General features: G+C 43.8%; 1 protein-coding gene across 1 annotated transcript in view; it reads right to left on the bottom strand.

The window, feature by feature from the left end:
• ELP1 (elongator acetyltransferase complex subunit 1) overlaps positions 1-25,017 on the bottom strand; it is an 886,544-nt gene that overhangs the window by 166,076 nt on the left and 695,451 nt on the right. The window contains exon 31 of the mRNA XM_069235684.1: positions 19,189-19,249. Coding sequence (XP_069091785.1) covers positions 19,189-19,249 — 61 coding nt within the window. The remainder of the gene's footprint in view (positions 1-19,188; positions 19,250-25,017) is intronic.

The raw sequence follows: 25,017 nt of genomic DNA, 5'->3' as shown, positions 1-25,017 counted from the left end.
GTGTGCCGAAGAGCTGGGGCTCAACCCTCATGATTTCCTCCACCATGACCCGGAGTTCTTGGTCCGTAAACCTTGGGTGTCTTTGGGGTGCCATGGGGTGGTGTGGATGAGGTGTGGGGTGGTGTTTGTGGTGATGTGCGTGGTGATATGTGGTGTTGTGTGCGTAGATGTGGTGTGGGTGATGAAGTTGGGTTCCTCTGTGTGTTGGGGTTTTCTATTGCTGTGCTCGCTCTCTCTATCTCTATCTCTCTCGCTCTCGCCTTCGCTCCGATTTCCAACTAGTGGGGGTTTATGGGTGATGTGGGTTTGTGTTTTATAGTTGATTGGATGTGTGGGAGTGTTGTTTGTATGTGTCTCAGGTGTGCAATATTTCAAATTGTCCAATGTGGCTGTGTTTTGGAGCTGTGTGTGTATTTTGAGCGCGGCGGTGTGTACCGCCAATGGAATACCGCGGTTGAAAGACCGCCGCGTGGATTCGTGGGTCAGAATGGCATGGGCGTGTTTGTGTTGGCGTGACGGTGGAGGTTTGGTCATCTCCAGTTTTCCGCGGCCCGCTGATGAGGCGGCCTTCCTTGGATGTCGGATTTTTGGCGGATTCACAGTTGGTGGTCAGAATGACCGTGGCGGTTTACCGCGGCCGCGGCGGTAGAATGGCGGACTTCTGACCGGCGGTAAGGGCCTTTTACCGCCGAGGTCAGAATGACCCCCAATGTATCTTACACTGAAAGCATTCAATTAAATCATGTACATGATTTTTACTCAATTTGTAAGAATACCAATTCTTGTGTTAAGAGAATCCAATTTCAAAACGAGTAAAAATTCAAAATGAGAAAAACAAATGAAAAGAAAAGTGATAGCTCCAATTGTGATGGATCAGTATGAGAAAAATTAACCAATCACCAGCTTTCTCTAACATGCAGGTGCCATCTTCAATGGTGGAAACCACCAACTCTTACTTGCCTACTTAAAATATCCTCTAAAATAATTTGCCCTCAGTAAGCGCTGACCACGTGTATTGCCTCCTTCTCTTATTAATATAATTCATAAGCAGAAAATAGAGGGAAAGAAAAGAGAATAATCCAATTGTAAGAAAAAACTTAATCATTGATTCGATTCTATTAGTACCTTAAAGTAAACATCCAGTATAAACAGTAATCAAAACCAGGTTCACAATGAACGCACTCAAATAATGAATTACCCGCAATCTATATCGGAGATCCGTACTAGCGTGCACGCCAACGTTAACATGAAAGAGCACCAGTATATGCATCCACGTCACCTCCAACGGACGTGGGCTCAAAATACCGGTCATAATCGTACATACCATTCTTTTCTGTTATACACTCATTAAGAAATCTCGGTCCCCGCAGTATTATCGGCGTCCCAGTGCAGGCATCTCCGCTACCATATCGTCTGCCTGGGTGCCATCTTTGTCTTCATTTGTACAAACAGACAAAGAAGGACAACATGCCGGCACTGCCGTGTGGCATATTGGAAATATTTCACTCTGGCAAATTCCCACAATCTCCATATATGCAAACATTATCGTTCGCAAATACCTGTCTATCTATAAAGAAAAATAATAGAAATAAGAATAAGACCATCATAGATAACCAATGGCAGTTACCTTGCTCAGTTCCTAATAAGCACATTAGCTCCCTTAACATAATTTCATGAGTCAAAAAATAAATGTATTCATAAAGTAAATCTGTCTTGGTCCATGGATAACATATAATTACCACAGTATCAAATTATTAGTACCCAATAGGCCTTACTCGCGGTCATCAACTGTCCGGGAGATCATCACCCCATAGCTTTGTATGTTATCAAACTCTCCTCGGGCCAGCACAAGAGGAACAAATTATCATATTTGATTGTTGTGTAACAATTGTTCAACAAGAAAGTTTACAATTAACGAAAACAAAAATATGTACCAAAATATTCTATGGACATTATTTACATAATTGCTCCATGAAACATTATTGCAATAATTATTATTTTTTGCCCATTTTTAAACAAATTATTTACAAGATCAAAGTCCTACAAACAGTCCTACCCAGTAAGTAACATCAATTATGTCCCAGAAATGTATTCCCCCAGAAAGAATTCAAATTAATGATTGCTATTTAGACCATCCTCCACTGCTCTCAATCGTAAATTCCAAATGCATTCCCTTCTTCTTAGAAACAATTCTCTATTGCCCCCACAGCAATGCCGAAGAACTTGAAGTTCCTGATGGGTTCTTGTGCTGGACATTGTTTCATGTGTACAACAATATGGTATCTCACATCATCCTGTCTATGGGCTCTATCATTTTCGCTGATTCTTTGCTTCAAAGCCTTGATTGTACTCTCCACATGCATTTGACCGCATTTACATAAATCACATATATCACATAATTACTGTTACAGGTAATGTGGGAAAGTATATGAAGTTTTACCTTTCTACTGTTTTCAAATGTTTGTATACCATCATGTGCCCATGTGCACATCCCACAATGACCATATTTGTGAAAACCTTTGGTCAATACTGTTAGCCAATTTTCAATAGGTTTGTTAGTTGGATACTGGAACATAACATGCTCTTAAGGGTCATGCCCTTGCGATAGGTAAAAGTAGGTCTATGAGAAATAGGTTTCCTCAAACCACTATCAGCATATAGTATATGCCACTGTTTACACATACACTTCAGTAGCAGACCGGACGCCTGAGTATAGTCCACAATACATGTACAGTATATTTTTGTATGTTCATATCGCTGGCTAGGAGATGTACCAAAGTTAGTTCTAGCGTGTGTGTTACAATAAATATAACTTATTTTTCTAACACTGGTGTAGTTCTTTCCTGTGTGTACATCAGTGACTGACCTGTGTGGTACTTGCAACCCCTCAACACCCTCTTGGATAAGCCACAGCTGCTCTCCACATCTACCCCTTTGAGAGCTCTGGTTAATTAGAACCTCCTACGCTATCACTGGGGGTTGCCTGGACCCAGTACAGAGTGCCTCACCATGTACTGAGCCAGCCTCCTTGACTGAGGATTCAACTTTGTGAAATAAAACCAGACATTGAAAAGTTAGCCACCGAGATGCAGCACAAGATTTCCCATTAAATGTTTCCAATTTTTGCATATTTTTTCTATTTAAAATAATTATATCTTTAATAATTTGAGTTTGGTGTGTACTTGTTTGTGTATTGTTTGCTTATTACTGTTTTGTTGGAAATTTAAATTGTACAAATTGCTTGGGGGTCCTTGGCTGCCAGTATTGATTCAGTGGGGGTCCTCAAGAGTCAAAATGTAGGGAACCATTGATTTACATACAAGGATCTTGTGATTTTCCTGCTGAGGGTTAATTCCTGGAGTTCTCCTATAAATATACGGTTACTTCAAGATGCCTTTTATGAGCCATCATACTTGGATATGGATACACCAGCTCCAAGGATGTTTTCATTTGGTTCAACAAATGCGGGCATTGCGCAGACTTCTACACAGGATGCTAGTTCCTCAGCGAAGGCTGAGGGTTTGGATCATGTATGTTCCTTCGATTTGCTCACTGAGGCTTTGATGGTTCTGTCGTCTGCAGATGCGGAATCCTCTTTGGACTCCCTTTCAACTGATGTTTTGGATGACATCATGGCTGCCCTCGATGACCTAAATTTGGCCTTTGTTTTCAGCAAATTGACTATTTGTAATTGGGTCTTTTACTCTGCTTGTTGGTGTAAACTTTTAATTGCCTTTAGGATGTTAGATGTTTTATTGTTTTTAGCATTTTAAAATGGGTTATTAGAATCTACCTTCTCTAACTAGCAAAGGGAGGGTGCACGAGGACCTCTAGAACCCGAGTTAGTTACCCCGTTTTAGCTTCATTTTACAGTCCATGTTTTATTCATTTTAGTAAGGCTGCTTTTAGTAATGATTTTTTACATATTTTTATCAGCTTGCTTTTATTCTAGGAAAACGAAGAACAAGCTGCTTGGTAAGTTAGGCTTTGGACAACATGTAATCAGTATTTCTGTTCAAGGCTAAAGAACTCTGTACATGATATGCTAGTGGTGGTGTCTGTTCAAGAGACAGCTTCTAACACCTAGGCATGACATTGCATCGAAGGTGTACTTCCATTACAGCATGGCTTATTATATATATATTACACAGACCCAGAGGGAGCAGAGGGCATTCCAGCCACGACTATCCAGGGACGCACGCTGTGCAACATGTAGCTTGGCTGCAGCTGATCTACCAGCCTCCTGAGGGTATTGCCATCTGCATCACCGACTAACTCCTGACACTATATCCAGGTATAGAGTTGGGGGCTAATGCCAAGGATCGGGCCAGGCAGAAGGGTACACCTGCTATGCTCTAAGCGTAGTCATAGGGTTAGGTAGGAAACGCTAAAAACACCTAGAACCACATACACCATGGTTGGATTGCTTATCTTCTTTAGTATGTTGGTAATGCTGATTATTTTGCTTTGTTTCCTCTGCCTAATTATCGCAGCTCTCTCTCTATATGCCCAATTGTGACTGTTTCAATAAATGGATTGAAAACTTATCTTGCATCTTATGTGTCTTGCCAAGGCATGCATGAGTAATAATATGAAAGGGGTAAGATCTTCTACCAGTGCTTCCCTGGGGATTCAGTGTCATAATCACCTTTCACCCTGGTTGGATTGGGGTTCGGGTTATGTACTGTGAGCTAGCCAGGAGTTAGGCATATAGTTAGTTATGGGGAAGCGCGTTACCTTGGACATCAATAGAAGGGCAGGAGCCCTTTAAATCTTGCTCGCGTTCCCGCCGTCGCGGGAAGCGCGTTGCTTCCGGACACTGATTGAAGGGCAGGAGCCCTTTAAATTCTGCTCACGCTCCCGCCGTCGCGGGAAGCGCGTTACCTTGGACATCAATAGAAGGGCAGGAGCCCTTTAAATCTTGCTCGCGTTCCCGCCGTCGCGGGAAGCGTGTTGTTTACGGACACTGATTGAAGGGCAGGAGCCCTTTAAATTCTGCTCATGCTCCCGCCGTCGCGGGAAGCGCGTTACCTTGGACATCAATAGTAGGGCAGGAGCCCTTTAAATCTTGCTCGCATTCCCGCCGTCGCGGGAAGCGCGTTGTTTCCGGACACTGATTGAAGGGCAGGAGCCCTTTAAATCTTGCTCGCGTTCCCACCGTCGCGGGAAGCGCGTTGTTTCCGGACACTGATTGAAGGGCAGGAGCCCTTTAAATTCTGCTCACGCTCCCGCTGCGCCCGGGCGGGCCCGTCATTGCCCGTCATTGCCAGGAAGAGGCAGGGCAGGGCTACCCCCCTGCCATTTTTCCAAAAATACCTTCTGGACTTCGGGACTAGGCACCTTACAAGTGTTTGGTTGCCTGAAGGTACTGTGTTGGTGCTTTGCCTGTTCCCCCTTGTTTTAAATATTTAGGCGGTGATTCTAACCGCGGCGGGCGGCGGTCGCCGCCCGCCATGCGGTTACCGCCAAATGACCGCACCGCGGTCACAAGACCGCTGCGGCCATTCTGCCTTTCCCGCTGTGCTGGCGGGCGACCGCCAAAAGGCCGCCCGCCAGCACAGCGGGAAAGACCCAGCAACGATGAAGCCGGCTCCGAATGGAGCCGGCGGAGTTGCTGGAGTGCGACGGGTGCAGTAGCACCCGTCGCGAATTTCTGTGTCTGCTAGGCAGACACTGAAATTCCTTTTGGGGCCCTCTTACGGGGGCCCCTGCAGTGCCCATGCCATTGGCATGGGCACTGCAGGGGCCCCCAGGGGCCCCGCGGCACCCCCTACCGCCATCCTGTTCCTGGCGGGAGACCCGCCAGGAACAGGATGGCGGTAGGGGGTGTCAGAATCCCCATGGCGGCGGAGCGCGCTCCGCCGCCATGGAGGATTCTCAAGGGCAGCGGAAAGTCGGCGGGACACCGGCGACTTTCCGTTTCTGGCCGCGTCTGAACCGCCGCGGTCAGAATGCCCAGCGGTGCACCGCCAGCCTGTTGGCGGTGCTACCGCGGTCATTCGCCCTGGCGGTTTTTACCGCCAAGGTTAGAATGACCCCATTAGTATTGAGGAAATCGTTTTTATATACTTAAATATAGCCCCTTGAGTAATCCGGCCATTAAATTAATAATAATTACATTACATTTTACAATCATGGGTAAAAGGAAACACTCAAAACTAAACAACCCAATTTTAAAAGACAGTTCATCTATATTAAAATATATCTCTGGGGCGATGGGAATGATAGATAAGCAAATCGCTACTGTTGAAGGGAAAATGTCATCATCTAAAGAGCGCTCCCATGAATCACTAGGGTCCGCACCATCGCAACACAATTCCCCATCTAGTGAACATGAGGATGGACTTTCAAGAGTAAGGCTTACAAATGGCTGCGTTAAAGACTCTTCAAACCTAATCTACTCCATGGATGAAATATCCCCTGTCGCCAAGCGACCAAGAAAACCAGAGGTAACTCCGGTGGACAAGACCGCAAAAACAATGCCAGTGATAGACCTAAGAACTACCCCAACTAAAAAATATTCAAGAAAATCAACGCGGAAGAAACCCCTAACCTCAGCTGGAGACACTGTTCGGTCGCTCCTTATAAATCTTCACGAGACAGTGAACCAGTTGAAATCATCTATCGGAGCCACCTTGGACTCTATGTCGGAGCGCCTAAAGGGGGTGGAGTTTAGGCTTGAGGCAGGTCTTGTAATAATAAAATCCTTACAACAGGAACACATGCATTCTCAAAGCAAGGACCCCAGAAGTACATCGCGGTCCCCAGAACGCGAGAACACCAGACACCCTATTCCACACAATAGGCCAAACAGTTCACACCAAAATATTAATCCTCAGACCGAACTTCATACTCAATCAATACCTCCCTCGCTGTATCACTCTATCCAACCCTCCTTTCTATCTACTACACCACATAATCCTTCTCCAGATAACAAAATTCTAAACCCCACACTTCGCAAGACAGCAAGTAGTGCTACGCATAGGGCAGCAACTACCTATCACCACTCAAATCCAGGGAGAAACACAACTAGTAGGAACAAACCCCCGAATCATATCTTCCTCCCTAGTGACTTGCTAAATCTCCCCCCGGAGGCCAAACCATATGTTGTGGTCTTGGCTAATGTCCCACCGATAGACGATCAACAACATGAAACATGGTTGGCCTTGAGAAACAAGGCCCTCAATTGGATCGGGACCCAAATGGGCCCTGGCTCAGTGAGGACCCTTTTTGATGACATAAAAATGGTCAGAAGAATTAAATGGATAGGGAACAGCATGAAAGTACTAACTGGAGACTGTGTGGTCCTTTCTTTTGGTTCACCAAACCTAGTGAATAGAATTATCCATGACTTAGAAGCCAGACAAGTTACCCTACAAGGAATCTCGCTACTACCCTTGGGTTATTTCTATCAAAGACCAAGGGGGAACAACTCCATCCACCCACAGCGAGCTGTAGCATCCTCACTCAGCCCAGACTTATCTATAACATGCAATAGATTTTACCCCCTTTCAACGTTGGAAAATATAGATTGACTGGATATGAAACAGTCAGCTATCCCTGAAAGAGTAGCTAAAACAATTTATATACCAGGGACGGACCCACATAAGGAAGCCATATCACACACTATGGTTCCTGTAAGGAACGAGAGTTTACCTTATCTAAGCCAGGACGATGATCCCAAACGTATACTAAACTCAACCAACAGCAATACCCCCACTCCCCCCCCAAAGGACCAGCACTGTAACCCTAAGCAGTACCCTAACCAGAAACCGGAACTAGTTTTACTATTCTGGAATATTGCAGGCTTAGCCAGTAAGCTAGACAATGAGATTTGGGCCAATTTTTTAGTAGATTATTCATGTGTTTGCCTACAAGAGACATGGCTCCTAACTCCCGCCCATATAAATGGCTATAAAACATTTCAAACTCCTGCCGAGCAGTCAAGGTATGGTAGACCCAAAGGGGGACTGTGCACATATATTTCCAACAAACTACCCCTACAGAATTTAGAGATGCAATTTACAAGTCCATACTACCAATTGATTGAGAGTAACCTGGATCACAAGACCCACTTAGTCATTATCAATTTTTATAATAATGCTGTTCCAGGAGAGTTCTCCAACATTTTAGTGGGAATGGAAAATGATTTAAAAAAAATATTCGCAAAAAACAATCGAGAGATCCTATTGATATTGGGGGGTGATTTTAACGTCCATCCGTGTGAAGAAATTCCAGATAAGATATGTGGTTGGGACTTGGAAGGCATAGGTACAAGCCTCCACTTCTCTCATAACACTCAAGGAGAGGAAATTAATTTACTGGCTCAAACCTATAACCTCTCCTTTGTAAATGAATTAGTTTTGGCCAATCCACAGTTTAAACCAATGTATAATGGAAGGGGCGAAAATACAGTGATCGATTATGTCTTAATGTCTACTCACTTCGCTCACTATCTTACAAACTATTCGTTGCATGACATCGCAATTAGTGATCACTACCCTCAGAGTATGAATCTCTTAATATCTCCCCTTTTAGCAGGTAGGGAAGATAGTATTATACTGGCAGATGATATTGAACTGGCACCATGCAATGGATATACTATGAAGTGGGCCCAGACAGACCCCAAGTCTTTATTGAAACAGGTAATACGCCAATGTAAACATGCTTTCGCAGACTGTCTAAGAGAGAACCCACATCCAGGGCAATGTCTAAGTGCTTTTACAACGATTATACAAACCATAAAAGAAGCCCTCACTATCAAAAGCAGTAAGGTAGGGAAAAAAGGATGTGCGGATGGTTTGACCACAACTGCACCCAAGCACATAAGAGACTGAAAAAGGCCCTAAATGCCCCAAAAAGGTGCTGGAGTGACATATGCAAACGCAGACAGGAATATAAGACAGCAATAAAGAAAAGGAAATTGACTATAAAAACAAACTTGTGGGAAACCCTCCATATAGCAAGTCGTAAGAAAGACAACATACTCTTCTGGCAGACAATAAATTCCCCCATGCTAGGGGACAGTGACATTCCTAGGATGGAAATTGCTATCTCCGAAGAAGACTGGGTAGCACATTTCTCTAATATATATTCCCTGACAAGTGATACATTAGACCATACTCACGACCACGATGCACAGGAAAGTCCGCGCCTAGTCATAACCCCCCAATTTAGCCTTCAGGAGGTAGAGGAAGCTATAATAGAAAGTAAATCAGGGAAAGCGCCAGGCCCTGATGGCGTTCCGATTGATATATTCAAGGCCAACACGGAGCTGTGGGGGCCTGTACTGACGCAGACATTGAGGGCTATCTGCACATGCGGACCCCTACCATCTTGGAGAGACTCTAACATAAACCCAATATATAAAAAGGGTGACCGCCTCAATCCAGCCTGTTACAGGCCAATCTCCCTGCTGGACACAACAGCTAAACTAGCAGGGAGAATAATTCTGAACAGGCTACAAACATGGGCAGAGGAAAATAATGTTTTATCCCCGGTCCAGTATGGATTCCGAAAAGGAATCGGAACAGTGGAACAAAGTCTAAATCTAAGTCTTATTATTGCAAAGTATACTAAGATCAGAGCAGGCAACCTGTACCTGGCCTTTATTGATTTATCATCAGCCTTCAACTGTGTAATCCATGATAAATTATGGGATATCTTAAACAGCATGGGGGTGGAACTGGCCATAATTCAATTTATTTGTGAAATGTACACAGGGAGCAGAGCAAGAGTGAGGTACGGCCTAAAAGGGGAATGCACTCGCCCTTTTGGTCTATACAGAGGAGTGCGCCAAGGCTGCGTTCTTGCTCCGTTCCTGTTCTCAATGTACATAAACAACTTAGACAAAGAACTGGCCACTAAATGTAAAGATCTACCCCAAATAGATAACCGACCTGTTCCGGCATTACTTTATGCAGACGACGCAGTACTAATGGCCAGGACCCCAATAGCTCTCCAGAAACTTTTAACAACCTGCATTACATACATGACACAGCTGGGACTTACTGTCAACCGCTCCAAAACTTTTATCATGAACTGCGGTGGGAAGCGCGGCAAGTCTTATAACATCACTATTGCAGATAGCAAGGTCGAAATCGCGCAATCCTTTTCATACCTGGGCATAACACTTGATAAGTTGGGTTCCTGGGCCAACTGCAGGAAGATGAAGAGAGTGCATCTGATCAAAACAACAATGGCACTACGACTCTTCTCCAAAAGGCTTGGGGGGATTACACCACCTAATATGGTAAAGATCTACAAAGCCAAGTGTATTCCAGCTGTTACGTACGGGGCAGGAATTTGGGGTCATACAAACTGCGATCTAGTCCAGACTGTGGAGAATGATTTCCTACGACATCTGTTGAGGGTACCAAAAGGCACTTCATCGTACGTCACACACTCGGAACTTGGGGTTCCCTTTATTGCAGACCTGATAAAGATACAGCCATTGCTATTATGGCATAAAGTCTGGACCTCGGAACACACCAGTTTTAATAAGGCCATCTTGACCGACTGTACGAAGTCATTATACACATCAAGGGTACCATGGTTAAAATACATCACGACCTTTTTTGAAAAATTGGGCAACAAAGGCTACTATTCAAACCCAGCTTCGTTGCAGAAGATATCTAGGAAGGACCTGAGTAAACTGGCATTAAAATATCTAGAAGACATACGCTGGGGTGTGGAATAAAAAAAAACTTCAGTCATTCATAACCAAATAATTTTGATGGCGGAGGGCATGCAGCCTTACTTGGCAAATATGGTACTCCCTCGCCACCGTTATGTTCTTACTAGACTTAGGCTAGATACGTTTCATCGCCTAGTTTCATTTCCAACTATGAACGATTGGTCCACCTTGTTAAAACCATGCCCCTGTGATGCAAAAACACCGCAATACACAATTCATGTGGTTTTATTTTGTAATTTTTACGCCTACCAGAGGAAACGCCTAGTTGTTCCACTTTCAAGGAAAATCAATCTCCCCCAATGTCGCACAGCCTACGCCTGTCTCCAGTCACTATCTTCTTTAGAGACGTGTGGAATTTTAGCTAATTTTTTATGTTCGGTATTAAAGATAAGGAAATCCATGGGGGAGGTGATCAAAATATAATCTACTGTGATAGGTGTCTTTCATTGTTGTGTGTTTTCTTTTTACTACATTTTTATCGTTTTACCTATTTGACTTTTATTGTTTATTGAAACACATGTATCATAACCGGAGATCTTTTTATGACTGTTTTGTCTTTTATGACTTGGTGAAAGTCGAATAAAGATTTTGTACTACTACTAGTTAGTTATGGTATGGATGGACTCAGTCATCCACATTCTCCCATCCTAAACACACAGTCCTATTACCACAGTAGGAACTGCATAACAAAGGCTGACTAAAGATAAAAGGATTACAAAGAAGGCTCTGATGTAGGCCCTACAAAATTGAAAATCATCTCTTAAGTGAGAGTCAAAACAATGTTGGGGGAAGTAATGCAAATAAAACTGGGAAGCAGCCCAGCAATTTGCCTCAACCAGAAAACCTGTCAACAAGGCAGAAGCAGCAGCCTTACTTCTAGCTGAGTGAGCTCTGCATCTAAATGGAAGTTTTTTTTATGTGCAAGATCCTAACGGTTTTTAACCTCTTCCAAGATCCATCTTGAAATGTTTTCTTTTAACCGTTTTCTCATTTGTATCTTCATATTTTATTAATATTACCTTCAAATCTGTAATCACTTGTCTTAAATTGATAAGCCCTTTAACCAGCAAGAATAAAAAGGCTCAAGTGAAAGCCCCATATGAATAGAAAGAAGCAAATTCAAGTCCCAAGCTGGTACCAAAGGGTAAGCTTTAGGGATCATACTCTGCCAACGATTTAAGAAATCTTAACCTACAGGTATCATTTCACAATGAGCCTTGGGAAGGGAAGATCTGCTGTAGAATTCAGGCACCACTGCAAGGTGAACTGCTGATTGACTAATCAATTTACTAATGGTCCAATAAATAAGATATGGCCCCAAATACCCTTTCTATGACCTATTATGGGACCTATGTCTGCTAGTCTACTAGCAAACTATTCCCCAGGCATCGGACTGGATCTGTAAACATTTCAGCAGTACTTCTGCACACCAGCAGATGGTGTAGTGTGGCTCCAAAGGGACTCCATCCTGCTCTGGAAATGACATGCAGAGTCAATATAGACACCACTCCAGCGTGCTGATGACAGCTACTGTTGAGCGTGTCAAGACCCCCAGATGCAGGCCCCAAAAGCAAATTAATGTGACCAGTGAGCAGATTCCTGCACTTTGGATCTTAATAATGGATAGAGTACAGTCACTGAGTGGGGAGGACTGGAAATTTGGTGACAAACCAGTGACTAGACAGAGCATTTACCAGAAAGTGCGTTACTGAAGGGAAGTAACTTGTTCTTCTGATAGAGACTTCTAGCTGCAGATTCCTCACCTTTGAAATAGATAGTAAAGCAGTACCTATTTGGATATGGGTCTGTGGAGGGACTCAAACCAGAAAGGCCTGCAGGACAGAGCAGGCAAGATGCCTTGCTCAGCGAACCAGACTGTCTAAACAATAGAAGTCATCAGGAATTGACGCCTATATAGCCGCCTGACAAATGTCCGGGACAGGAACTTTGTGTGCCAATGGCGTGGTAACAACTTTGGCCCTGGGAGAATGAGCACACAGTCCTTCCGAAGGCAGCATAATAGCCAGTGCGTAGAAGATCTTAACACAGAGTACAATCCAGACAGATGGTTCTCTTCTTCACAGCCTCACTTTTTTCATCCAGAGAACCTCTCAAAGAGGTGGTAGTCCACTTGGTGTTCTCTGGTATGATCTAGGAAAAAACTCTGTGCTCTTTTGGGGTCCAATCGGTGGAATCTTTCCTCCTCCCTAGATGGGTGAGGTGGAGCCTAGCAAGCCAGTAAGGTGATGTGCTGATCAACATCGAATGACGTCACAACCTTAGGCAACAAAAATGTGCGTATTCAAGCTCACTCGCACCGATATGATGGCGACAACCAATACTGTCTTGAGAGTACGCAGCCGCAGGAAGCAGCTGTGGGAAGGCTTGAAGGGAGTGCACATCAAAAGAGAGAAGAAACTCATGTAGCAACCCTTTTATAAAGCGCATAAGAACTAGAGTCTTAAACAATGAGTATTTATCCGACAATCACAAAAAAGTAGAAAGATATCCTTTAACTATGCCCAAAGCAGAGTCTTGCTGGGCTAGGGTCAAAACAAATAACAAAATGTCAGATAACTTTGCCTGGAGGGAGTCTACTTGCCATAGACTGCACTAAGCTACAAATGTGTTACAATGACAGGCATATACAGTTTTTGTTGAAGGATGCTGGACTGCCAAGATGACATAATTCGCCTCCGGATGAAGGTTGAAAGTGTTCAGCTGTCACCGCTCAATCTCCAAGCATGAAAGTGAAGATCAGGAAAGCCAGGGTGCAGAATTCGGCCCAGCCGGAGAGGCAGCCTGATAGCAGGACAGATGCTCAAGCCTACAAGTTCTGGATACCATACTCTCCGTGCCCAATCAGGTGCCACTAAGATAACTTGGTATCAGTCAGTCCTGATCATCTTGAGTACTCAGGGAAGGAGTGATATTGGTCAAAAGGTATACAGGATTCCTGAGTTCCACTCAAGGCAGAACAAGTCTCTGAGCCAGAGGTGCCCTCGAAACTCCAAAGAGTAGAAGTGCAGACGTTGCAAGTTCTCAGCAGTGGCGAACAGATTGAGCCAAAGTTTTTCCCGGTGGAGGAAGAAATCTTGTGGCCACTCATGATCCGCTATGCGCCAACGTATGAGCTTGTTTGGCTTGGCATTCAAATATCTTGGCAGGTGGTTCACCACAAGGAACATTTCTTGGTGGTCCAGCCATTTCCAGAATTGCAGCGTCTCCTAGTACAGGCACCATGACCCCATCCTGTCCTGTTTGTTGCAATACCACATGCTGGTAGTATTGTCCATGAGCACCTGCACCAGTCTCATCTTGTTGGCTGAAAGGAAGGCTTTCAACACTAAGAGGATGGAGCTCAGCTCTAGAAGGTCAATATGGGGCCAGGATGCTGCTGGAGACCAGAACCCTCTGATCTCTACCTCTCCCAGATGGCCACCCCAATCCAGACGTGATGCAGTGGTCATAACTGTGAGCTCTAGGTGAGGAAGGAAGAGTCGGGCGCTGACCAAATCAAGGGCAGGTAACCACAACTGCAGATTTCTGCAGTCTTCTCAGAAATCTGAACATAGCCAGAGAGGTCTCCTTGATGCAGGGCCCCCTGACACTTTACATCTCACTGCAGAGCCCTCATATGCCCTTTGCATGCTCAACCAAGCAATATACAGCAGGCCATTAGACCCAGCAGCTTCAGAGCTCAGACTTGATCTCACTGAAATCCAGGACCAAGGAAAAAAGATCGAGATCACAGTCTGAATATCCTGGACTCTCTCTCCTTAGGAAAGACACAAAACAAACCATGTCCAGAATGGCTCTGATGAAGGGAAGCGTCTGAGAAGGAGTAAGGTGTGACTTCAGCACACTGATAGTGAACCTCAGCGATGACAGGAAGTTCCCAATAGTCTACAGATGACTGACAAATGCCTGAGGTAAGACTGCATTCATCAGCAGATTGTTGAGGTAAGGGAAGACTGGCACCCCTAACCTCTGAAGTTGTGCGTACCACTACCCCCCATCACTTTCATGAACACCTGAGGGGCACTTGTGAGCCCAAATGGGGGGAGCCCATCAAACTGAATATGTTCCTGTCCCACCAGGAACCACAGGTAGAACCGATGAGCCCGCTGGAAAGTATATGAAAACAGACATCCTGCAGGCCCAACACCACCATCCAATAAACAATGGCTGAGGGCAAACAAGACCTGGGGCAGAGTGAGCATTTTGAATTTCACCTTCTACAAGAAGTGTGGAGAGGTTGCAGGTCTAAAATAAGGCAAAGTCCTCCATCATTTTTGGCACTATAACGTAGCAGGAATAACAACTACTTCCTACCTTTGTCACCAGCACCCTTTTGATAGCCCCTTTGGCCGTAAAGGCTTGCACGTCCTGCTGCAAAATGGAGAGATGGTCCTCCGTCAGTCCCTGGGGGCTGGAGGGGGTGGAAGGTGCTTTGGCAAGAGAATGAAAGAGAGGGCATATCCCTGCCAAACGATTTGCACGACCCACCTGTCTGATGTTATTGCTTGCCAACAGGCAAGAATCACCAGATCCTGCCTTACACCGGGTGGCTGTGCTCTACTAAGGGTATCGTAAAAGGGCTTTGCAGGTTAGGCAGCAGTGGGGGTGGTGGACTGGGCGGCTCATTGACCTTGACCACACAGGCGGTAAGTACCACAGCCTAGACCGTGAAACTGCTGGGGGCCTTGTGCAGAACAGTTTGGCTTGCAGTATTGGGTACAACTGGCAAAGCCGCAAAAGGAGCAGTACGGCTCATGCGACTAGTAAGGTGGGGCAGATATGCCCAGGGAGCATGCTATGACCTTGCTCTCCATGAACCGCATGAGAGGAGTCTGCCTTGTCCCCAAACAGGTGAGTTCCATTGAATGGCATATCTTTAAGGACTGACTGTACGTCGCCTAAGCATGGAGAATGGATGAATGCCAATGGCCCCGATGGAATCGGTGGTGTACAAGCCACAATGAATTGTGAACTTGCGTGCTTCAAGGCCGTCCACTATAGCCTAGGCGAGGACAGGTGGAAATCTTCAGTAACACTAGGATGACTTAAGCCACCAAATCTGTGTCGAACAAGTAATGGAGAGTATGTATTTTCCTTGTGAAGGCGCTGGTAGAGGAAGCAATGCCTCAAATGAGGTCAGGCACAGCGTCAGTTTCTGAGAGTACAACAGGTGCCTCGTCCTCCAGCGAGGTGTTAGCCTGCATCTGTGTTGACGTAATGGGAACTGACATGGATCTTGGCATCTGAAGTGGGAACTGGAGCCGGGGGTGGCCCTGTGAGGTGCTTGGGGGGGGGGGTCCAACGAGTAATAAGGGTGGACCTGCTGGCAGTATTCCAGATGGAGGGCCTCTCAGCTCTGTGGGGCGCAAAGGCAACGCCAGAAGGAGTTAGCAAACATCTGAAGAGTTTGAGCATGGTCTCACAGAACTCTTTGATCTGTTTTGGCATGGTGGACAGCCTCTGAAACTCCGGTTGTGCAGGAACAAGTTCTGGGATAGACTCCAAAGTTGAACAACTTCGGGAGCGACATTGATATGTATGGTCCTGCACCATGCCTTTTCAGTAAAGGATGACTGGCTGCAAGGGGTAGAATCATGCTTACATTTCTTGTATTTTCTCTTCAGCTTACTTGATGACTTTGATCGAAAAAGGCATCAATTTGTAGAACGATTCCTGCAACTTCAGGATCTGGAACTGGACCTAGACCAAAACTTTAGACTTGGAGCAGGTCTGTCATGGCGTCCTCCAGTGCTGGGCGATAAGGTTTCGCCTTGAGGATCTTGGACGGCCTCGAGGTTCATCGTCACACTATCGCTGCAGGCCTTAAGAGTCACTACTCGACTCTCCTGCACCAGTGGCAAAACTAATAAGGGTCTGTCACAGACATTTGTTAGTGACAGTCTGATGTCAGCACACAGAAGTGGTGCATATATAGGCTATGCACGTCACTTTCAAAGCAGAAGGACATTAGTGCAGACCGCACGGTGACACCTACTAGCAAGCAGAGGTAATACAAAAAAGTTTCCGGATCCAGTCTGATGCCTGGGAAATATTTAAAAGGTGACAAATCTGTATCGGAAAGTCTATTTACTCTATCAATGGCCCACAGATGCAGTCCTTGCACAGAGAATTTGAGACTTCAACTTTTTTCTTTGTAATCCATTGTAGCAGTGTTGTCTTCTACAATCTAGACATGTTTGCTCTTAAGTTTTAAAAGGGACACTCTGAGGGCTTATCTCACTATTCTTAAGTTAAAAAGATTTACAGAGTTGTTTCTCCTACACTAACAATCTCACATTTATATGGCTGTTGTCAATGTTCACACAACAGCCAGTTCGAAATCAAATACATCTGTGGCCAAGGGCTGCAAAGAATTCCCCCAGCAAAAGGTTCTGAGGACAAGATCACCATCTCTGATACGTGGAAAGGTAGAATCTCAAATGGGTTTTCCACAGGGCTACAAAACTACTTTCCCTAAATGTGTGCTATTAGGACCCTACAGTGAACACATCCTCAGAAAGGCTTGTGGCATCAAGAAAATGCATGCAGTAGATGATGCGCCAACCTTTCCCTCCGAATCAAATTTCTCAAGAAGAAGGTCCACAACTTTTGAGCACTATTTCCTTTTCAAAAGAAGGGAAACTAAAATCTTTTCTTGTATCAAGGATACCACGGTGACCTTCAGATCCTGCATCACAGACAAGATATGTTTTTGTTGACTAAGAACCTTAGACTGTGCAAAGGAGCGATCATAACCTTAAAATATTGTTGAGGAACAGTGTACCTATCAATTCAAATACAGGGAACAAATATAGAGAAAAATCAAGTTCAAAATATTTGTGCAATGAAAAATATTATGGAGAGTAAGAATATTTGCCATATATGATGAAGTTATAAAATATAACCCATACTCATGATTCTTGATTTTGTAATCAAATCACTTGGAAAAAGTGGTGAAAGTGCTAGGTGCTCACATGGGGTACACACTATGATGAACTCATTCTAGTGCATAACAGTAAGTGATTTCCAGTACAACCATACATAAAGCAGCAGAAAGAATCAATGTTTTTCAAAGCCTGTGAAAGGAATCATAGAGTCTGTAAGAGGAACCATCTTAAGTAAGAGAGGTACTGCAACATGGGAGAGGGCTGTGAAGTGGTGAATATTTTTCTGAAGGGAAAATTCCCTGATTAGTGGCACGGAAACTATGTTGAAGCTTTGGCATTGTTGCCTTCTTTTAATTTGATATCTATGGAAAATTTACAGTACCAATCCAAGCCCATAGGTGGAATAATCACTGCTCTCCCCATCCCCTGTCCTTTTGCATATTTCTTAAGTAACATTGTATAATGTGTAGTAAACACACATTTACTCTTTTTGCCCTTCTAACAGTTAATAGTTAATTAAAAGTCCCTTTCTGTGCAGGTGTTCATCATTATACATTTTTGAGCTCACTTTAATAATGAACTTCAACAGCACTGTGAAGTCGTGCCTGAAAGCGCCCTCTGATGATTCCTTTGGAGAGCTACCATACCTTGTGAATATGATGAAACAACTTTGATCTGTCTAGAAATGAGAACAGGATCCCAGACGGCAAAACGTATCTTCTACCTTGAGAAAGTTGTTTTAAAAAAGGACCCCACACACCCTACAGGCCAGTGAAATTGATTGTCGTCACTTGGAGCTGCCAGATTGCTCTATTTCAGCAGGACACCACGCACCTGGTATTATAATTCAATGTAACAAATCAGTATGCATTCCACATTTGCTTTAACTGTACTAAGATGAATAATGCATCCAATAACAATGATTCATAAAGGGAAATCCCATGCCCTATCACAATTTCCCAATGACATCCAATTTAGCACTACTTACTAGGCTGCCAAAATAATTTAGTAATACTGCTCACAGAGCAGAGACCCAAATGAACAACACACGATTCTGGTGAGTGTTAGAGTGCTATTACTGGGAACATGTTACTTTTCAAATGGCTGTAATTTCGGTTGTGGCCTGTAGAATAGAGTGGAATACTGGCTCTGAAGACTCGACTCTTGAGATCTCATGTAGGGGTGGACAGTCTCCATGTCAAGCAGAGAATCACTGATCTATAGTCAACTTTTTCACACTTCATATCATATTATGATACCCAATGGGCTCAATGGCGAGATCAATTACAGTGACTATTTGCAATAACACTCTTCAATCCAGAGTAAGAAATCCTCTCTTCATAGGTAGGAATGTAAAATTAAAATCAGAGGTAGTAACGTGACACATGCAGAGAGAAAGCCATAGCTTGCATGTGAATCCCTCTTACATGCACTGGTATCATTCCTGCAGGTGTTAGTTGTGCTGCATTTTCCCACTCAACAAATGGTGAACATATACTTTTGAATTTGACAATTCTATAATATGATAAGCTCCAAGAAAACATTGTGAACCTGAAAAAAACTTAGCTGATATGCATCACTTACCTTCGATTATGGAAGGCCTCAGGTTTGTCTCCAAAATGTCTGGCCGGTTGTATTTGTAAATCTTAAATGGAAAGGCAAAAATAAATAAATATATTTAGGTAGAGGAAAAAAAAGACATGAGTGGGCAAAATAACTTTCACAACAAGAAACATAGTAGAAAGATAGTTCAACCATTTATGTAAATGAAAAACACTAATACTATAAATGGATTTTTGGGAGGAAATGCATTATTCACACTAGAATAGTATAGTGAACCCCCTTACCCTCTGAACATGCCCAACTCGTGCCCTCAGCATGTACTATTACTTATCCCACATATTACATCACTCATAACATCTTCTATGACATCATTGATAATATCACTGCAACATCTGCTGTATAATTATTGACGAGAAAACTGTGCATAGCAGTGTGGGTCTGTGAGTGGGTGCAAGAGGATTTCAGTGGGTCTGTGAGTGGGTGTGTGAATTGGTCTGTGGGTAGGAGAGCGAGTGTCTGAGTGGACCTGTGAATGGGTGCATGAGGGTGTGAGTGGGGCTGTGAATGGGTGAACGAGGGTTTGAGAGTGGGTGCGTGAGTGGGTCTGTGAGTGGGTGGGTAGGGTCTGAGTGAGTGAGCGGGTGCGTAAGGTCTGATTGAGTGTGTGAGTGGGAGAAAGAGACTGAAAAAGAGAAATATAGAGAAAGAGAAAAATAGTGAGAGGGAGAGAGACCGATTTTTAGCCTTTGGTGAATGATATATTTCTGGACATATTCAAAAGAAAAACGGAGAGGCCATTGCAATTACTGTCCCCCTGCATTGAACTTGATAATAGCCCAGGGTAGGGGGCTGTCACAATACTGGGGGAAAAGGGGGAGAGGACGCCCCCGCATTAAAAATAACAATCCCCCATGAGACGTGGCCCACTTGGTGGCTTGAGAATGATGAAGCACGGGAGCCCGCACTTCAGTTTTTTCTTTTTACATTTTTGGCAGAGACACAGACCCAACACCAGAGCTACAGGGCCAGGGTGACTCTACCCTGGCCTCTTTTTTTTACACTTTTTTCTGGGACTCGGCTGAAGCAGAGTCCCAACATGGCTGTCAACACTTCCTTGTTGAAGTACTGACAGCCAATCTGATCTCAACACTTGTTTGGAAACGGTTGCAAATCCTTTGCGTCCCTGTATGTACAAATTTAAGTTTTGCTAATTTATCTAAATCTACCTAACAGATTTACACCAAAAAGCAAAAAGGCCTCTTTGTGGACCAAGAGCTACCTTTCTGCCGAGTTTGGTGTAATTCCACCCAGTGGTTCGGGCGCTAGCGTTGTTCAAAATTCCCATGGAAAAATGAATGGGGAAAATGCCCTTTTGGATCCCCCCTTTTTCTCAGTCCCTGCTTGACAGCTCGCCCCCGAAATTTTCAGACAGCAGCTGAAGTGAACATAAGAGTTCTTTAGAAGTTTTTTGAAGATTCGTGATCCAGCTTTAAAGATATAGGCAAGTCAAAAAAAGCTTTTTCTTAAGAAACTAGGGGGCATAGTTATACTTTTTGATGCAAAAAGTGCACTAACACAGTTGTGCATCAAAAAGTTTAGCACAGGCTTGCGCCATTCCTGAGCACCAGCCGGGTGCCATATTTATGGAATGGTTTCAAGCCGGTGCAAAGGGTAGGCTAGCGTAAAAATAAAATTATGTTAGCTCAGTGGGGGTGGCGGTATGGGAGAAGAGGGTTTTGCACCAAAAAATGATGTTAGGCTGGTTAAAGGCCAAAAACATTGGTCTAACAAGCCTAATGTCATTTTCTGACGCAAAACCATCCATACCACATGACTCCAGTCTTAGAAAAGACAGAAGTCATGCCCACCACACCAATGACCAGCACAGGGGACAAGTGTGCCCTGTGCATGGCCATTGCACCCTGTGCCATGCAGGGGGGCCCAAGTTGAGCCACTTATGGCACTTTAATAAAAATAAAAAAAATACTTACCTGGGATAGGGTCCCCAATCCTCCGATGTCCCTCCGGTGTGGGTGGGGGTGTTCCGGGGGCTTGGAGAGGGCACCTGTGGACCCATTTCATGGTGTTTAATCATGGAAATGGGTCCACAGGTCCACTAACGCCTGGCCTGACCCAGGCGTTAAATAATGGTGCAAAGCTAGCTTTGCACCATTATTTAGCCCCTCCTCATTTTAGCACAGGGGGATAAATATGGGACGTGTCTAACGTCAAAATATAAATATGGGCTCAGTTTTGTGCCAAATTTGTGTAAATAAAATGACACAAATTCTGCGCAAATGGGAGTATATATATGCCCCTAGTTCCTAATTATAACTACCTAGTGGCGACTGCCACTAGATTATATATATTATATTATATGTATAATCTTGGATACGCCTTTCAGGACCAAATCCAAAGTGGCATCACACTTATGTCAAATACCAACATCTTGTCGAACTGAATGGCAGTCTGAAAAATGTGCTTGGCTCGAATTAAACCCTCATCGTCTTCACTCTATTCATACCCACTCTCAGCCCTGGACCTCTCCCATTGTGAGCCCACTGAAAACAAAAATGTGTACAATTCTTCAGTAAGGGCACAAAAGGCAGACCAATAAGAGCTGTCAAACTACTGGATGAATACATGCTTCATAAAAAGTTATTAACATAACCTAACAGGCATCTAAAATCACAAAAACGACCTTGTGTGATTTATCAGTCTTGGACTTAATAAAATCATCTCATTTTTAGAACCGTATTGTGCTCCCACTCACAATGTCTCATCAGCACCTTATCACTCACACATATTGCCCATTCATCCCTGATGTGAAAACCTAAGCTTGTGTGTATTATACTCATATGTTGCTATGAATTACATTATTGTTGTTTTAGATATATGATCAAAAGTATACTGAAATGTTATAAACAAATATATACGTCGTTTCACAGTGGTTTAGAACATCTAGCAGCTTTTAATATGCTTGCCAATTTTCATGGTTTAAGTAGACTCAGAAGCCAAGGTTATTCAAGGTTGTAAATTTGCACATTTTCAAGAAGCGCACGCTTTATTCAAACATGGCAAGTGGAAGCAGAATGTTAGTAAACTAATGTTCCCAATACAGTAATTATAAATATCTTCTAGTCAAGGGTGTCTTGTGCTTCCTCTGGGAGAAGATCCAGCTGCCTCCTGCTCATTTGATGCATTTTTACTGAAAGTAACCAGTTTCTGTCGTGGTTAAGTTTCATAGATTTGTACTAGTCTAGAATTCTGTGTAATTTAGCATCATGCTCCAAATTACCATTTTCTAGCTAGAGCCCTAGTCAGTTGAAATTTTGCTGTGTTGCTTGCTATTTTGCATTAAACACTATTTGGACTTTAGACTTCTGGACATGTTGTATATTATTTTTAACACTTTTAAGCCGAACATTTTGCCTCATTTTATAGCTATCATCAGGCCCAACTTTGCCACTCTCTTTAAAGCTCTGCCTCCACTGCTCGATCCTTTCCCCATTCTTTCAACTCTTTACTTACTTCACCAAGCCCTCACATATATATTTGAAAGAAGAAATTTATTGTGATTTTAAAATTGAAAAAAAACAAAGAAACTTAATACAAGCACGGGTATACATATCAGCGTCAAGCACACAAAAAGTGATGTGAGGAATTCTTGAAAACAGTCTAACCAGTAGCAATCATTAGGCATAACATTCCACACCGTGTTATTTGCCCACTATACCACCTCATCAGACCAAGCCATATGCAAACCAGCCTTGCTCTTGCTCCAATAGGAACAGACTAGGTTGAATCGCCAAGCCAGTTCTGCTGTCAGAAGAACACAAGCTACCCAAGACTAGTTTCAGCCTAGTTTGGGCCTCTTCAGTCAGGTGCAGCTTGGATCTATGTGAGTATTTGCATAATAGTTTTGTGCTAATTTGATCACTTCCAGAACTCTTTTGACATCTGGCTCATTGTTGGTGTCTTCTTAATGTTAAGGGGCTTTTTCCTTCCAGGACGGGGACATCAATGCATACATACCATGCCATAGTCCTCCTTTTGGCATCTCATCCATGCCCTATTTTTCTTTTTTGGTAACTGTGTTAATGCTCTTTTCCCTCCCCCAAATGTCATCCATTATCTCTAGTTGCCTCAGCTAGACTTTCTTGTGTAAGACTCATCCAAGCAACAATGTCCCAATTGTTCCTTCCATAATGTAATAATAATAATGTAATTTATAGACCACACTTCTACTTCTAACAAAGTGTCCCTGCGCTAGTAAACTGATTTCATAGAATAGCGCTGCCCACCCCAGCGATATAACAAACCAGATCTGAAAAGCCAGGTCTTAAGTTTTTTCCTAAAAATTGTTTCAGATGGGGTTTGCCGAAGTTGCTAAAGAAATATAGTTCCAGATTTTGGGCGCAAGAAAGCCAAAAGAGCAGCCTCCTATTCTGACTTTTGAATACTGGAATAACAGCCTGTTTTGCTTTAGCCGATCTTAGGTTTGAAGATGAAAATAAGGTTTCAACAATGACCGAAGATAATGAGGGCCTTGGAAAGAAAAAGAATTATACCAATAACAGAGCGATTTGACAATGACTTGTTGCCTCATGAGTAGCCAGTGCAACTTTCTTAGTGCAGGACTGATGGAGGCCCACTTGGGTAGCTTGAGCAGAGCCTGAGTAGCAGCGTACTGGACCAGTTGAAGTAGTTCGGTCTAGATATCAGCAGCTCCTAGATTACCGTTTTTTGGGAGCATTCAGGAGGGAGAGATGGAGAATTGTCTTTAAGAATCTCAAAATCCTGAATTTTTTTCCTGCAAGGGCAGTAATCTGGCCATCGGAATTTTTTTCATTTAACCAGATTCACAGACTCTTTACCTTGGATTTGGTGGGCGGTGTAGAGGCGTGAGCCTATCAGGCCACCAAGCACTGGACCAGATGTTAAGGTATTTGCCCAGAACCAATACGTAGTCTTTCCGGCATTCAGTTTTAAACAGTTATGGTCTATCCATGCAGCTACCTCTGACAAGCATAAGGAAGATGACACGTATTCGCTATTCTGCGATAGAGTGATGACTATTTGTGTGTCAACGGCGAATGAAATAATGGTAAAAAACATAACGCTCAATGATCTCTGCCAGAGGGTGGACATATTCATTAAAAAGTGCTAAGTGACGAACCCTATGGTACTCCCTGCTGCAGGGAATGCACCACTGAGTGAAAAGGTTTTGAAAGACTGAAAGGTGCGTCCCTGCAGGAATTAAGTTAGCCAAAGCAGGCAGCTCCAATGCTAGTTTCGTAGCCTCAGGATGTCATGTGATATAGTTTCTAGGGCAGCACTGACATCTAGCATTAGGATAGTTAGAGTGCCACCCTCGTCTGTGATCCGACCAGCTGACTCGGAGGCTAGTATCAAGGCGCATTTGGTGCTGTAAGAGGGGCAGAAGTCAAATGGAGGCCTGTGCAGAAGGTTGTTGTCCTCCAGATAGCTGAAGAGCTGCTTATTCACATGTTTCTCTGCATTCTTGGAGAACAGAGGCAACAATGATAAGGGTTGATTATTTTCAGACTTAGAGGGGTCAAGAAGAGGTTTTTTTCAGGAGAGGTACCACTATGGCATGTTTCCACCACTGGGGATGCATCTGGAGGACAGAGAGAGATTGATAAACACAAGTAGGACAGGTTGAATAGTTTCACAACCTTGCTCCAAGATGGAGAGAGAAATTAGAACTGCTGGAGAACCAGATTTAATGGAGGAGTACAGGAAAGTAAGTTCCTCTGGTTGGAGAGGACAGAAATGCCCAAGCTTGACACTATCATCTGAGGATTCAAAACACACCTTCAGCTATGG

This window comes from Pleurodeles waltl, chromosome 1_2, assembly GCF_031143425.1.
Source record: "Pleurodeles waltl isolate 20211129_DDA chromosome 1_2, aPleWal1.hap1.20221129, whole genome shotgun sequence".
Classification (NCBI taxonomy): domain Eukaryota; kingdom Metazoa; phylum Chordata; class Amphibia; order Caudata; family Salamandridae; genus Pleurodeles; species Pleurodeles waltl.
The sequence above is the reverse complement of the archived record's forward strand: the minus strand, read 5'-3'. Positions and strand labels throughout refer to the sequence as shown.